The sequence below is a fragment of the Octopus bimaculoides genome, chromosome 18 (assembly GCF_046866305.1).
Source record: "Octopus bimaculoides isolate indiv1 chromosome 18, ASM4686630v1, whole genome shotgun sequence".
NCBI lineage: Eukaryota > Metazoa > Mollusca > Cephalopoda > Octopoda > Octopodidae > Octopus > Octopus bimaculoides.
In genome coordinates, this window is record NC_142945.1 from 29,935,710 (window position 1) to 29,949,721 (window position 14,012).

A 14,012-nucleotide genomic window follows, 5' to 3' on the forward strand; every position below is an offset into this window, starting at 1 on the left:
ACAGACTTCTGCATGGGCACTGCCCCTGATGATGCAACTGCTGATGATGCTGACACTGCTGCTTCTTTCATAACATTTACTGAACTGCTGCTGCCTCCAGCAATTACACCACTACTACATTTGCCACTGAAGTAATTATATTTATGAATTGTTCCATCTGAAGCACGTCTACTGTTAGAGCTGAATGATGACCCATCATCTTCCACTGTAGGCTTCCAAAGGGCATGACTATGTCCATTATGAGATGATTTAGTTTTGTTCAACTCCTGCTTAAATGTCTCAGCTTCAATCTGGGATGCCAATGACTCCCGCTTCTGACCAAATAGTGTTGCCCGTCGAGCTGCTATGTATTTCCCACGAGGAATCAACAAATATTGAAGATCAGTGAGTGCTTTTACTGAGTAATCAGGGGTGTAGGGTTCTTGTTTTATCACTTCACTTCCAAAGGAACTTCCAGGGGAAATAACTGATCTTGGGACGTCTGAAAGAATGAGAAAAGGAAAGAAAAATAATTATTGATTCAAACATACAAATTTAAGTAACACCAATGTATTACTGGTGTTTATCATTTCCCACTTACTGTCACTTGTTAATGGAGCCCTTACTATCATCATAGTGGCACTCCGTCGGTAACGACGACAAGAGTTCCAGTTGATCCGATCAATGGAACAGCCTGCTTACAAAATCAACATGCAAGTGGCTGAGCACTCCACAGACACATGTACCCTTAATGTAGTTCTCAGGGAGATTCAGCATGACATAGAGTGTGACAAGGCTGGCCTTTTGAAATACAGGTACAGCAGAAACAGGAAGAAAGAGTGAGAGAAAGTGGTGGTAAAAGAGTACAGCAGGGGTCACCACTACCAGCTGCTGGAGCCTCGTGAAGCTTTAGATGTTTAATAAACACTCACAACACCTGGTCTGGGAATTGAAACCGCAATCCTATGACCGTGAGTCCGCTGCCCTAACCATTAGGTCATTGCGCTTCTATCATCATAGATAACAGGTGAAAATAGTTATATTCAAAAAGTAATTATTTCTTTAGTTTTGAGTACAACTATACATGCAATATTTTCAACAACAGATATAATTTGAGTTCAGTAAAGGAAGACAATGCTTCAAGAAGACAGGAACCCTTGTTTATTTTTAACTAATAGCATTCTTATTTCCTCCTGGCTAAGCATAAAATAGATAAATAGCAATTTATTGGTAGACTTGTTAAGCTAAGTTTTATCCAATGCAATTTATCATACTATTGATTTCAGACAAAATCTGAAGAACCTACTTCTTAAATTCTGTGAGTGGTCAAGTGAAATCCTTCCAACACTGACAACATTTTGCAATCTGTTGCATGCAGTGAAAAAATCATTATCACCATTTCATGCGGAACAAGACAAGTGAATGTACAAAGAAATTTCAAACTAATTTGACATTTTGATAACTTAATGTGCTAGATTAGTTTTTGAGTTGAAAACTAATATGAAAGAAAGCTAAATAACTGTGATTTTCATCTCACAGAATGAAATCAACAGTGTTAAGAAGAATTTAACCTTCATATAGCCCAACATCTATGAGCAAACCCTGCATTTCAAGGGAAAATTGCAATCTAGGATGTGAGTAGATGTTAGCCTGTAAGGTGAATTCAGAAAATGCAAAGTATCAAACTAAAAACTCAAAATCCAGTGATTCTAGTTGGATTTTATAGTTTCTGGCTTAACAATTTATTATTTAATTTCATGTGATTAAGAGCAAAATATTATAGATGAATAAAATAACTGCAAATTCACATTCATCTATATAATATGCATGACTGTTATCAAAGCAAAATTTTTATTGATTGTTGTATGGAATAACTACAATCATTTATAATTAAAAAGATGAAAGCAATATTTAGAATCTTATCAAACTCCACCTGCTGGGTTAAGCTAAGTTCTCTTTCTCTTGTTCCCTCCCCATCTCTCTTTCATTAATTATAGATTTTTATGGATTTGTGGCTTAATTGCTGGACTACTATCCAGATTCTAAGGTGTTTAAGCTTTGCAAGAAACACTGCTATTTCTCTTCTCGGACAAAGCATAACACTACTTGCTCCAGTTTGCTCTGGACAAGAACAAACCTGTAATACATCTATCTCTCAGTTGAGTATCACCAGTTTATGGCTAGCAGCTAGTCATTGCACTGTGTGCCCTAAACAAGGCTATTATTACACTGTTTGTATTTATATGCAAGATACCAAATATAAGGCTTGTTTTAGGTAAATGCAGCTATCATAATTTACATGCAAATCTTAAGTTTTGCAAAAAACATTCCACACTCACTAGTGACAAAGGTGTGGAGTGGAGTGCAAAAAATGAAGGAAACAATCATTCAGAAGGAAGATTTAGAGGTTTTCTATTATGTAGTTGGTATCAAAGATTTGTCTTGTCACCACATAAGAGAACAACATACATTCCCTTGAAACACTATGTTAGCTGCCCTTGTCTCACAAACCTCTATAATGACTATTACAATTTGGAAGATTCTATGCAATATGGACAACAGACAAAAAAGAAAATGAAAGATATCAACAGAATTGCTGGTCAATATGACATACAGTACTATATCTTCAGGTACTATATCTTTAGAGTTTTAATAAGATACACAGCAGCAAAATTAATCCCAGCCTAATATACCATCATAACACAGTAAAACTGTTAACTCTTTAGCATTCAGATTATTCTGTCAAATGTAAAGCTTATGTATTTTCACCAATTTGAATTAATCCTGCATTATTTCATGGCTTTGTGATTTCAACAATGTGATTGTTTATATTTAAAATGACACTGTAAGGTAGCTATGAAAGACCATATCTGACAAGTTTTAACTTAAAACAGGTAGAATATTTTGGCTGGATATGGCCAGTTTAAATACTAAAGGGTTAAAAGAAAAAGCAGAGGGGAATAGGGAGGAGATGGAGAGAATGAAAAAGAGAGGTATAAAGGAAAATGTGAAGAGTAGGGGAAAGAAGAGAATAGAGAAGGAAAGTTGAGATAAGAAAGAAAAGAACAAAGGGAAAGGAAATAGAAAATGGAAAGGAAGAAGGGAGAGAATGAGAGAAGAGACTTAAAAAAGTTTTAAAAAACCCCAACATACAAACACATAAACCCAGCAAACTAATTTCATCCAACATACACACACCAAAACACATACAAACCAATACTCCAAACAACCAAAATACCATAATTACTTACTCATTAGTGCTTCCACTCCATAATATGAAAATGGTCCACCATCAAAGACCATATGTTCCTTTCCAACAATTACATTTACATGTCCTGGGAAAAAGAAATAACAGAGATTATATTATGATTGCTGCTGCTGCTGCATGCTTCAGCTGTTACAACAAAGCATAGTTCCAGTTGCCTCAGATGGGATACATTCTTTTCTAATCATTTGATCTTCTTTTTTAATATGTCTGGGTTTCAAGTATGTTAAAAGTTAACCCTTCCATCAGAATTTTTATGCAATAACTTTTTGTTAAGTTTCATTTCAAACATCAGCTTCACATATATTATTAAATGCAACTAAATTCTTGATTGCTTTCAAAACAAATAGAACTACATAGCCAGTGTATTTTATAAACAATACAGCTGTAAAGAAGGGTAATGTGGTGTACTAAAAATGCTATTTTTTGCATTTGTATTGTCACTACTGTTTCAGTCACTTGCTATTTCTTATACTTGTGAACTCTTATCAGTGTTATGATACATGATTTAAAATATCACGTGTTTGTGTGCTATGAGAAAAGCTAAATTCTGAAAGTTTCAGCAAAACCCTTCTTTGAGGATATCAAGTGGCTAGGGAAGATAATTAAGATTAAATAGGTGACAAAAAAAGAAGCTGACATGGTAGCTTGAAGAATCTGTCTATTTTTGCATGCAGACATAATACACATATGTCTGTACATACATATAGAAACAAGAAGTAGTTAATACATTGCATATTTTATATTCAGAGGATAACTATGGACAACTGCTTTGAAACCTTCAACATTTTTATTTAGATTATGAATTCACATTTATACCCATTGTAATTGGTGCTCTTGGTCTTGTGAGCTCCCCGTCCCAGGGTCTCACGGGCCCATACCTCCCACACCCTCAGGGTTGGCACTCTCAACGCTGGCACACTGAAAGGTAGGTCTGGTGAAATTGTTGAGATGCTTGAACGGAGATGTGTTGATATCTGCTGCCTCCGAGAAGTAAGGTGGAGAGGAGGTTCGGTTAGATTCCTCACAGGCAAAGAACACAGGTATAAGATTTTCTGGGCAGGGAACACAGACGGGGTCGGGGGCATGGGTATACTTCTTGCAGAGAAATGGGTGGATAAAGTAATCGAGGTAGTCAGAGTATGCGATAGAATACTTAAGATTAGATTAGTCCTTCATCATGGGTTAGCAACTATTTTCTTGGCCTATGCCCCTCAGCCCGGGCTACCTGATGGACAGAAAGACCGATTTTATGATACCCTCTTGCAGACTACCTCATCGACGAATAACAGGGACCTTCTCTTTGTGGCTGGTGATTTCAATGGACATGTTGGACAACATTCAAAGGGCTTCCATGGCATACATGGAAGCTATGGTTTTGGTTCCCGCAATGAGGATGGAACCAGGCTGCTGGAGTTCTGTGATGCAAATGACCTTATGGTTTGCAATACTAACTTCAGGAAACCTGCCAGACACCTAGTCACCTACCGTTCTGGCAGACACACTAGCCAAATTGACTACATCCTCACCAGGAAAGGGGAAAGATGACTGCTTATAAATGCCAAAACTTTCTCAGGTGAAGAATGTACCCCACAACATAGACTAGTAGTTAGTGACTTCAGGATCAGGGCTAAGTGGTTGCCCAGAAGACGACCAGCATGGAGGAGAAGGAAGCTCAAAGATCTTGCAAATGGACAGAGATTTAGAGACTTATTACTCGAAGCCTTTGACAAAATAGAAGAGGATATAGCTTCACACAATGTAGAAGACAACTGCAGGTTTCTACGAGACAACCTGCTGAGGGCCACAGACCAGATCTGTGGATGGTGCAAAGTCCCATATCGACGCAAAGTAACGTGGTGGTGGAACAATGTTGTTGACAGGGCTATTAGACAAAAGAAACAGGCTTGGAAGGACTGGAAGAACGGTGGTAGCAGGGAATTGTATCAGACTGCCAGAAGGGAAGCTAAACGACAGGTTTATTTAGCCAGAGGGGAAGCAGATGAGACAAAATTTGCCAATGTTCTGCGCCGTGAGGACCAAAGACTTGAGGTATTTTGTGTTGCAAGATGGTGTGTGAGAGAGAATCGTGATGTTGTAGGAGAGAAATGTGTTCGCATGGCTGATGGTACACTTGCACTAAACGAGGCTGCAAAGAGAGAGGTTTGGAGAGACACCACTATGAAAGGTTACTCAATAAAGAGAATAAATGTGAGAAAGAGAGTCTGCTGAATGTTGACCCAACAGAGGGACCAGCTATCCGAGTTGACAGTACCATGGTAGATAAAGCAATTAAGAGTATGAAGACAGGGAAAGCCCCCGGCCCATCAGGAATCACTGTAGAGATGCTCAAAATATCTGACAGTGTTGGCTATAGTCTAGTCACCTGTATTGTTAACCAGGTGATACACAAAGGAGTTATACGCAATGACTGGTGTAGCAGCACCATAGTCAACTGCTACAAAGGTAAAGGTGACGCTTTAGATACAAATAATTACAGAGATATCAAATTGTTGGATCAGGTAATGCAAGTCACAGAGATGGTCAGAGACCAACTGATTAAGGAGAGAATCAGTTTAGATGAGATGCAGTTTGGGTTCGTGCCAGGGAAAAGCACCACTGGTGCTATATTTCTGGTAAACAGCTACAGGAGAAATACCTAACCAAATATAAACCTCTGTACCTGGCTTTCGTTGACATGGAAAAAGCCTTTGACAGGGTCCCCCGATCCCTTATCTGGTGATCAATGAGGAAACTAGGGATAGAAGAATGGTTAGTGAGAGTTGTGTGAGCCATGTACAGAGACACTGTCAGTAAGGTGAGGGTTGGCAACAAGTACAGTGAAGAACTCCGAGTAGAGGTAGGGGTCCACCAAGGTTCAGTCCTCAGCCCCCTCCTATTTATCATAGTCCTCCAGGCAATAACACAGGAATTGAAGACAGGATGCCCCTGGGAGCTCCTCTATGCTGATGACCTTGAACTAATTGCTGAGTCACTATCAGAACTAGAGGAGAAGTTTCAGGTGTGGAAGCAAAGACTAGAATGGAAGGGCCTTAGAGTCAACCTAGCTAAAACCAAAGTCCTAATAAGTAGGAAGGTAGACAAAACACAAACCCCTTCAGGTAGATGGCCCTGCTCGATCTGTAGAAAAGGCGCAGGTAGAAACTCTATAAGATGTATCCAGTGTAAGCTATGGACACATAAGAGGTGCAGCAATATCAAAGGAAGGCTAACTAGGAAGTTACTCTTTGTATGTGGCAGATGTTCAGTTGCAATAAACACTGAAAATGTGCAAAAAACAACTTCTGCCACATTCCAGGGAGAAAAACTAGACATAGTCGATAGCTTCCGCTATCTAGGTGACCAAGTTAGTAGTGAGGGTGGGTGCGCTGAAAGTGTAGCTGCTAGAATAAAAATAGCCTGGGCAAAGTTCAGAGAGCTCTTACCTCAGCTGGTGACAAAGGGCCTCTCACTCAGAGTAAAAGGCAGACTGTATGATGCATGTGTACGAACAGCCATAATACATGGCAGTGAAACATGGGCCGTGACTGCTGAGGACATGTGTAAGCTCACAAGGAATGAAGCCAGTATGCTCCGATGGATGTTTAATGTCAGTGTGCATACTCGACAGAGCGTAAGTACCTTGAGAGAAAAGTTGAACCTAAGAAGCATCAGTTGTGGTGTGCAAGAGAGACGATTGCACTGGTATGGTCATGTGGCGAGAATGGATGAGGATAGCTGTGTGAAAAAGTGCCACACCCTAGCAGTTGAGGGAACCTGTGGAAGAGGTAGACCCAGGAAGACCTGGGATGAGGTGGTGAAGCACAACTTTCGAACATTAGGCCTCACCGAGGCATTGACTTGTGACCAAGACCTTTGGAAATATGCTGTGCGCAAGAAAACCTGTTGAGGCAAGTGAGACCATAATCCGAGGCCTCTGCCAGTGGTGTAGCAAGCCTACTTATGCATACCTTTACTTCATTGGAGATTACCTCCACTTGTGAAGACCTGTTGAGGCAAGTGAAATCGAAATTGGACAAAATTCGACGACTGACACCCATGCCAATGTCTCCTTCATTGGACAGTAAACTCGGCTTGCGAAGACCTGTTGGGGCAAGTGAAAGTGAAATCGTGATGGCACCTGTACCAATGGAGCACTAAGAGCACCGTCCAAGCGTGATCGTTGCCAGAGCAGCTGTCTGGCTTCCATGCCAGTAGCACATAAATAGCACCATTTGAGCATGATCATTACCAGCGTCGCCTTCCTGGCACTTGTGCCGGTGGCACGTAGAAAGACATTTGAGCGAGGTTGTTGCCAGTGCCGCTGGACTGGCTCCTGTGCAGGTGGCACGTAAAATACACCATTTTGAGCGTGGCCGTTGCCAGTACCACCTGACTGGCCTTCGTGCTGGTGGCACGTAAAAGCACCCACTACACTCTCGGAGTGGTTGGCGTTAGGAAGGGCACCCAGCTGTAGAAACTCTGCCAAATCAGATTGGAGGTTGGTGTAGCCATCTGGTTCGTCAGTCCTCAGTCAAATTGTCCAACCCATGCTAGCATGGAAAGTGGACGTTAAACAATGATGATGACGATGCAAGACTTTTTTCAAATTCAAAATGTGACATTTGTTTTTGTTATCAACATTACAATGACAGAATTTAGTAACTTTGTTAGAAACTAGCTCCTTTCTCACAGAAAAGCTTGAAATAATTAAAAAGAAACAACACACACACACACGCATGCATGTGCACACACACACGCACATGCACACACACATGCACACACACACACACTATCTTGTATACATACATACATGCATACATATGATGTAGCTAACACATTGTACAACAAAATCCATTGAAAGGATAACTCTGAGGACAAAGAAATAAGAACCCACAGTATATTGGAAGCCATAGCCACTCATAATAAAAAGGAGTAATAACGGAATGTCCCAGTGAAAACCTCAATAAAATGTAAACACAATAGACCTGATATAATGATTTGGGATAGAAAAGAGAAACTGTGTACAATTGTGGAAATCAGCTGCCCAGCGGATATTAACACAAAGCTGAAGATCAGTGAAAAAGAGAATAACTATGCTAAACTACTGAGAAATCTGTAGTTACTCTACTCAGATTACAAGTTCAAGTTTATATCTGTAACTATTGGGGCACTAGGATATGTAACACACTGCCTAAATATCAATCTTGAGAAATTAGGCTTCTCAAAACCAGAAAGGAGAAAGCTGGAACTGTAAAAATCTGTAAAACTTTCCAGAAGTTTATCATTTAAATATATATATGAGCATGTCTAGATATGCAAGTATATGCATGAGAATACATACATAAAACATACATACATACATACATACATACATACATACATACATACATACAAATAAAAATACCCTGCTGTTGATGTTGAAATTCTAATGAAGCAGCCTTGAATCTAGGTTAGAAACTGGTTCTTTCTCTATTGGTAAGAAATCTTGAAATAAACTAAATGAGTGAATGCATGCATGCATGCGTGCGTGCGTACATATGTATGTACGTACGTACATACATACATACATACATACACACATACATACATACATACATACATACATACATACATACATACATACATACATACATACATATGCAACACTGATAGGATCTAATGTGAGATGAAGTGATGGAGGTAGAGGCATAAGGTCAGTCCAAACAGCCTTTGAATGTCACATTGCATCACTCAGATAACACCTGCTGAACAGTAAAGAAAGAAATGAGTACATTCCATACTCAAAAGTGAGAGCAGCATCTTCAGCATTCAATAAGAACTAATGTGCAGGTATTCTGAGAAGAAAACTATCTCATGCAACCCAAATGAGACTGGACTGACCTACCTAAACAGAAGTTTGGAGGAGAAACAGGTATCACACCAGTAAAAACAAATGCATGGGTATATATCCCATAAGCTAGACGATAAAACAGTATTGACAGGAAGAGTAGCCTCTCTTGGACCTGTGATAGATACGCTACATTCCACCTAGAAGGGTATGCCTTCATTATCCAGGGAGACAGCTACTAAATATCTGATAAATAAGAGGAACAAAGAAAAGATAATACCAACCTCCATATCATGATAGAAAATGTCAGCTCTGCTATGCCAGTGAAGAAGATATCACCCACATCATCAGCAGCTGCTTCAAAATGTCAATGAGATACTATCTGCCGCTGAAGTTAAGACTACTTACAATGGTATCCATAGGAAGGGCTGCCCTAACATATGCATCAAAGGCATGTCAGAACCAGCAGGCATTTATACCTTTAAAACAAGGAATATTGGTGGAACATGCCAATAAAAACAGCAATTTGGTGCAAACATAACAGAGCTAATATTGTTCTGTGGGTCAGGGAAAAAAGTCATGCACTGTTGTAAAGGTCAGCTGCCCAGGGAATATGAATGTACTATCGAAAGCCCAAGAAAAAGAGAGCATTTATGACAAATTAATGCAAAACTTACAGCTCTTATACCTATCATCATATATGCATTAAGCTATGTACCAACAGATTTACACAAAAACCAAGAAATGCTATGTTCTTCAAATAAACTGCAAAAGAAACTGATGTGGATTCTCCAAATCCATCCATTAGTGACCCAGTGGAAATCCGTAAGAAATTCCAAAGATTCTCCAAGATTCTTTAGGTGAATAGATGCACACACTTCAGTGTGTGCATCGACAATCCAACCAACACACCAACTCAACAACACATCTACAAACTCCAGGAACTCTCTAAACCTAAAAGCACTTGTTGCTTTGTTAATGACTGGCTTGTATTCTCTAAAGAAGAACGTAAATAAAACTCAAAGAAAAGTCATTCACTTTCACTCACACTCACACACACACACACACACACACACACACACAAATGAATATATTGATACATCTAATGGACACATCTGATTCAAAGCAGGCTGGCACTCTAAAACCAGCCACTGAAGATAAACTGCCCTGTCCCATTGATAGACAGACAGAACGGTCAGCTAAATCTAGCAGTAAACAACACACTAACAACTTAGCTGAAATCCATACCTATGTTGTACAAACAGAACACCAAAAACTTGTGGATGCCTTACAAGTGATCTGGGATGATGTTTCAACAGGTCCACAACCTTAATTTGAATGACAGGCCATGCAACACCAGTATAAGTAAAGAATTCAGTAAATTAAAATTGGAGGCAGTAAACAAAATAGCAAACAAATATCTGAAGACCACACAGTCCAGAAGTATGAAAACAACCTACAAAACTATCAACCTTTTGATCTATGTCTCAGCTATTACATTACCAACATATCGCAAACAGCTGAAGCCACACAATCAAGATTCAAGCAGAAAGCCTGAACCAGCATGGGTATGTAACTTAAAGAAGAAAATTTTATTCCTGCACAAAAGTATCTTACAGGTTTTTGTAGAGAACAATTTCACATGACATCAGGAAGACCTCAGAAAAAACATGAAGAGGTGATTTGGTAATACAGGATTCAGAAACCTAAATTCCAAACTGCACTAACTGAAACAACTCACAGTTACAGCTGGAAAACTAAAATATAAATCTACAACATATAAACAGCAAATGCTCAATAAATCATTTGCCAGAGATCCCAAGTCAGTTAATACAGCTTCAATGTGAATCGTTCAATCTCTGAAAAAGACTCATCCATCCCCTCAAAAGGTTAGTTTGAGGCTACTAGAGATTTGTATAGGAAACAAATGACCAATTCAACAAACAAACTGTGTAGCTAAAAGAACTGGAACAGGTTTACTGCAGGCAGGCATACATACATAAGCAACAATCTAGATAAGCTTGGATTTCAGAAAACGAAATCAACTAATTTACACATTACAAATATAGTCTATAAGTGGAACAGTAAAAATATGCAAGGCTTTTATCCAATTTAAATTGTGATATAGTTATTGCTATCTACATTCCAACAAAAGAGCTTTGTATCTTTGTTAGAAACTAGCTCCTTCCTCAGAGGAAGAATTTAAATGATTAAAAACAAGAGTATGAACAAACATATATACATAGGTATACACACACACACACACACACACACAACTGAAGTTACGAGGTCTGATCAATAAGTATCCAGACTGTTACCATGGTAACGAAGGTAAACCATGCAGAGTGAAGCCACTTGGCAAAGATTGACCTCGAACTCTGCTGTGCATGCACACTAAGTTTTAATATTTTAGCTCACTTCTGCTGATTACTTGGAAGGAAGGTGTGTGAACATGACAGAGAAAGTTGTCATGGCTATACCTGCTCAGAGGCCTATGCAAAATTGCAGAAAGTGTATGGAGAGGAGTGTATGAGCCACACACGAGTGGCTCATACATTTCAAAGGTGGTGAAAAAATCCCACTATATGCATTCTCTGTCATGGTCAATGTGACGATCATATGCTACACACCTTCCTTCCAAGCACTGCTCTAAACAGTAGAAGTGAGCTAGAATGTTAAAACTTAGTGCTTATTCACGGCAGAGTTCAAGATCAATCTGTGCCAAGCAGCTTTATTCTGTGTGTTTTAGCTTCAGTACTATAGCAACAGTGTGGATACTTATTGATCAGACCACATATATGGACCAAGTATTAACCATATCAAAAAGCAATCGGATCTCAAAACCCAATTCTCTAAAGACATTGAAATAAAATTTGGTGAGTCCAAATGTATATTTTCAATGATAAAATATGAGAAACTTGTGCCTGCATTCAAGGTAATAAATATGAATAATCTAAAAGTACAGCCTTTTGCTCTCTGTTAGAGAGCTACAAGTATCTTGGTCAGGATGAGAATGTAAGCTATGATGGACCCATGAATAAGGAGAAGACAAAGAATGAATATTTCAAGAGAGTTAAAAAAATATGGTTGTCTGAACTCTCGGCTTACAACAATCATATCACCCACAACAGTTTTGCAGTGCCTGTCCTCACACCCACACTTAGTTTTCTAAACTGGTCACTACAAGAACTCAGTGAGATAGATATATAAACTCTTAAGTTGCTGAGTTGTACAGGGAATTTCAAATTAATGGAGGTATGAATCAGGGGCATCATCATCATCATCATCATCATGGGTTGGATGATTTGACTGAGGACTGGTGAAACCAGATAGCAACACCAGGCTCCAATCTAATTTGGCAGAGTTTCTACAGCTGGATGCCCTTCCTAACGCCAACCACTCCGAGAGTGTAGTGGGTGCTTTTACGTGTCACCTGCACGAGGGCCAGTCAGGCGGTACTGGCAACGGCCACGCTCAAAATGGTGTCTTTTATGTGCCACCCACACAAGAGCCAGTCCAGCGGCACTGGCAACGATCTCGCTCGAAAATCCTATGAAGGCCAGTCAGGTGGTACTGGCAACGGCCACGCTCAAAATGGTGCATCCCATGTGCCACCCGCACAAGAGCCAGTCCAGGGGCACTGGCATCGATCTCACTTGGCTTGCCGGGTCTTCTCACGCACAGCACATTTCCAAAGGTCTCGGTCAGTAGTCATCGCCTCGGAGAGGCCCAATGTTCGAAGGTCTTGCCTCACCACCTCAGCCCAGGTCTTCCTGGGCCTACCTCTTCCACGGGTTCCCTCAACTGTTAGGGTGTGGCACTTTTTCACGCAGCTATCCTCATCCATTCTCACCACATGTCCATACCAGCGCAATCGTCTCTCTTGCTCACCACAACTGATGCTTCTTATGTTCAGCTTTTCTCTCAAGATACTTACACTCTGACGGGTATGCACACTGACATTACACATCCAGCGGAGCATACTGGCTTCATTCCTTGCGAGCCCATGTTTCACTGCCATGTAGCATGGCTGTTCGTACACATGCGTCATACAGTCTGCCTTTTACTCTGAGTGAGAGTCCCTTTGTCGCCAGCAGGGGTAAGAGCTCTCTAAACTTTGCCCAGGCTATTCTTATTCTAGCAGCTACACTTTCAGCGCACCCACCCCCACTACTAACTTGGTCACCCAGATAGCGGAAGCTATCGACTACCTCTAGTTTTTCTCCCTGGAATGAGATAGTTGTTTCCTGTTTGTTTACAGTGTTTATTGCACCTGAACATCTGCCACATACAAAAACTAACTTCCTAGTTAATCTGCCTTTGATATTGCTGCACCTCTTATGTGTCCATAGCTTGCACCGGGTACATCTTATAGAGTTACTACCTACTCCTTTTCTACATACCGAGCAGGGCCATCTACCTGAAGGGGTTTGTGTTTTATCTACCTTCCTACTTATTAGAATTTTGGTTTTTGCTAGGTTGACTCTAAGGCCCTTCCATTCTAGTCCTTTCTTCCACACCTGAAACTTCTCCTCTAGTTCTGATAGTGACTCCGCAATTAGTGCAAAGTCATCAGCATAGAGGAGCTCCCAGAGGCAACCTGTCTTGAATTCCTCTGTGATCGCCTGGAGGACTATGATAAATAGGATGGGACTGAGGACGGAACCTTGGTGGACCCCTACCTCTACCCGGAATTCATTACTGTACTCATTTCCAACCCTCACCATACTGACAGTGTCTCTGTACATGGCTCGCACAGCTCTCACTAACCATTCTTCTATCCCAAGTTTCCTCATTGACTACCAGATAAGGGATTGGGGGACCCTGTCAAAGGCTTTTTCCATGTCAACGAAGGCCAGGTACAGAGGTTTATCCTTGGCTAGGTATTTCTCCTGCAGCTGTCTCACTAGAAATATGGCATCAGTGGTGCTTTTAGCT

General features: G+C 40.3%; 1 protein-coding gene across 3 annotated transcripts in view; it reads right to left on the reverse strand.

The window, feature by feature from the left end:
* LOC106873766 (unextended protein) overlaps positions 1 to 14,012 on the reverse strand; it is a 129,814-nt gene that overhangs the window by 958 nt on the left and 114,844 nt on the right. For all 3 annotated transcript variants that reach the window (XM_089365954.1, XM_089365956.1, XM_089365955.1), the window contains exons 5-6: positions 3,231 to 3,314; positions 1 to 481 (exon numbers count right to left, since the gene is read on the reverse strand). The exon at positions 1 to 481 is cut by the window's left edge and continues 958 nt beyond it. In XM_089365954.1, the coding sequence (XP_089222080.1) occupies positions 1 to 481; positions 3,231 to 3,314 (565 nt within the window). The remainder of the gene's footprint in view (positions 482 to 3,230; positions 3,315 to 14,012) is intronic.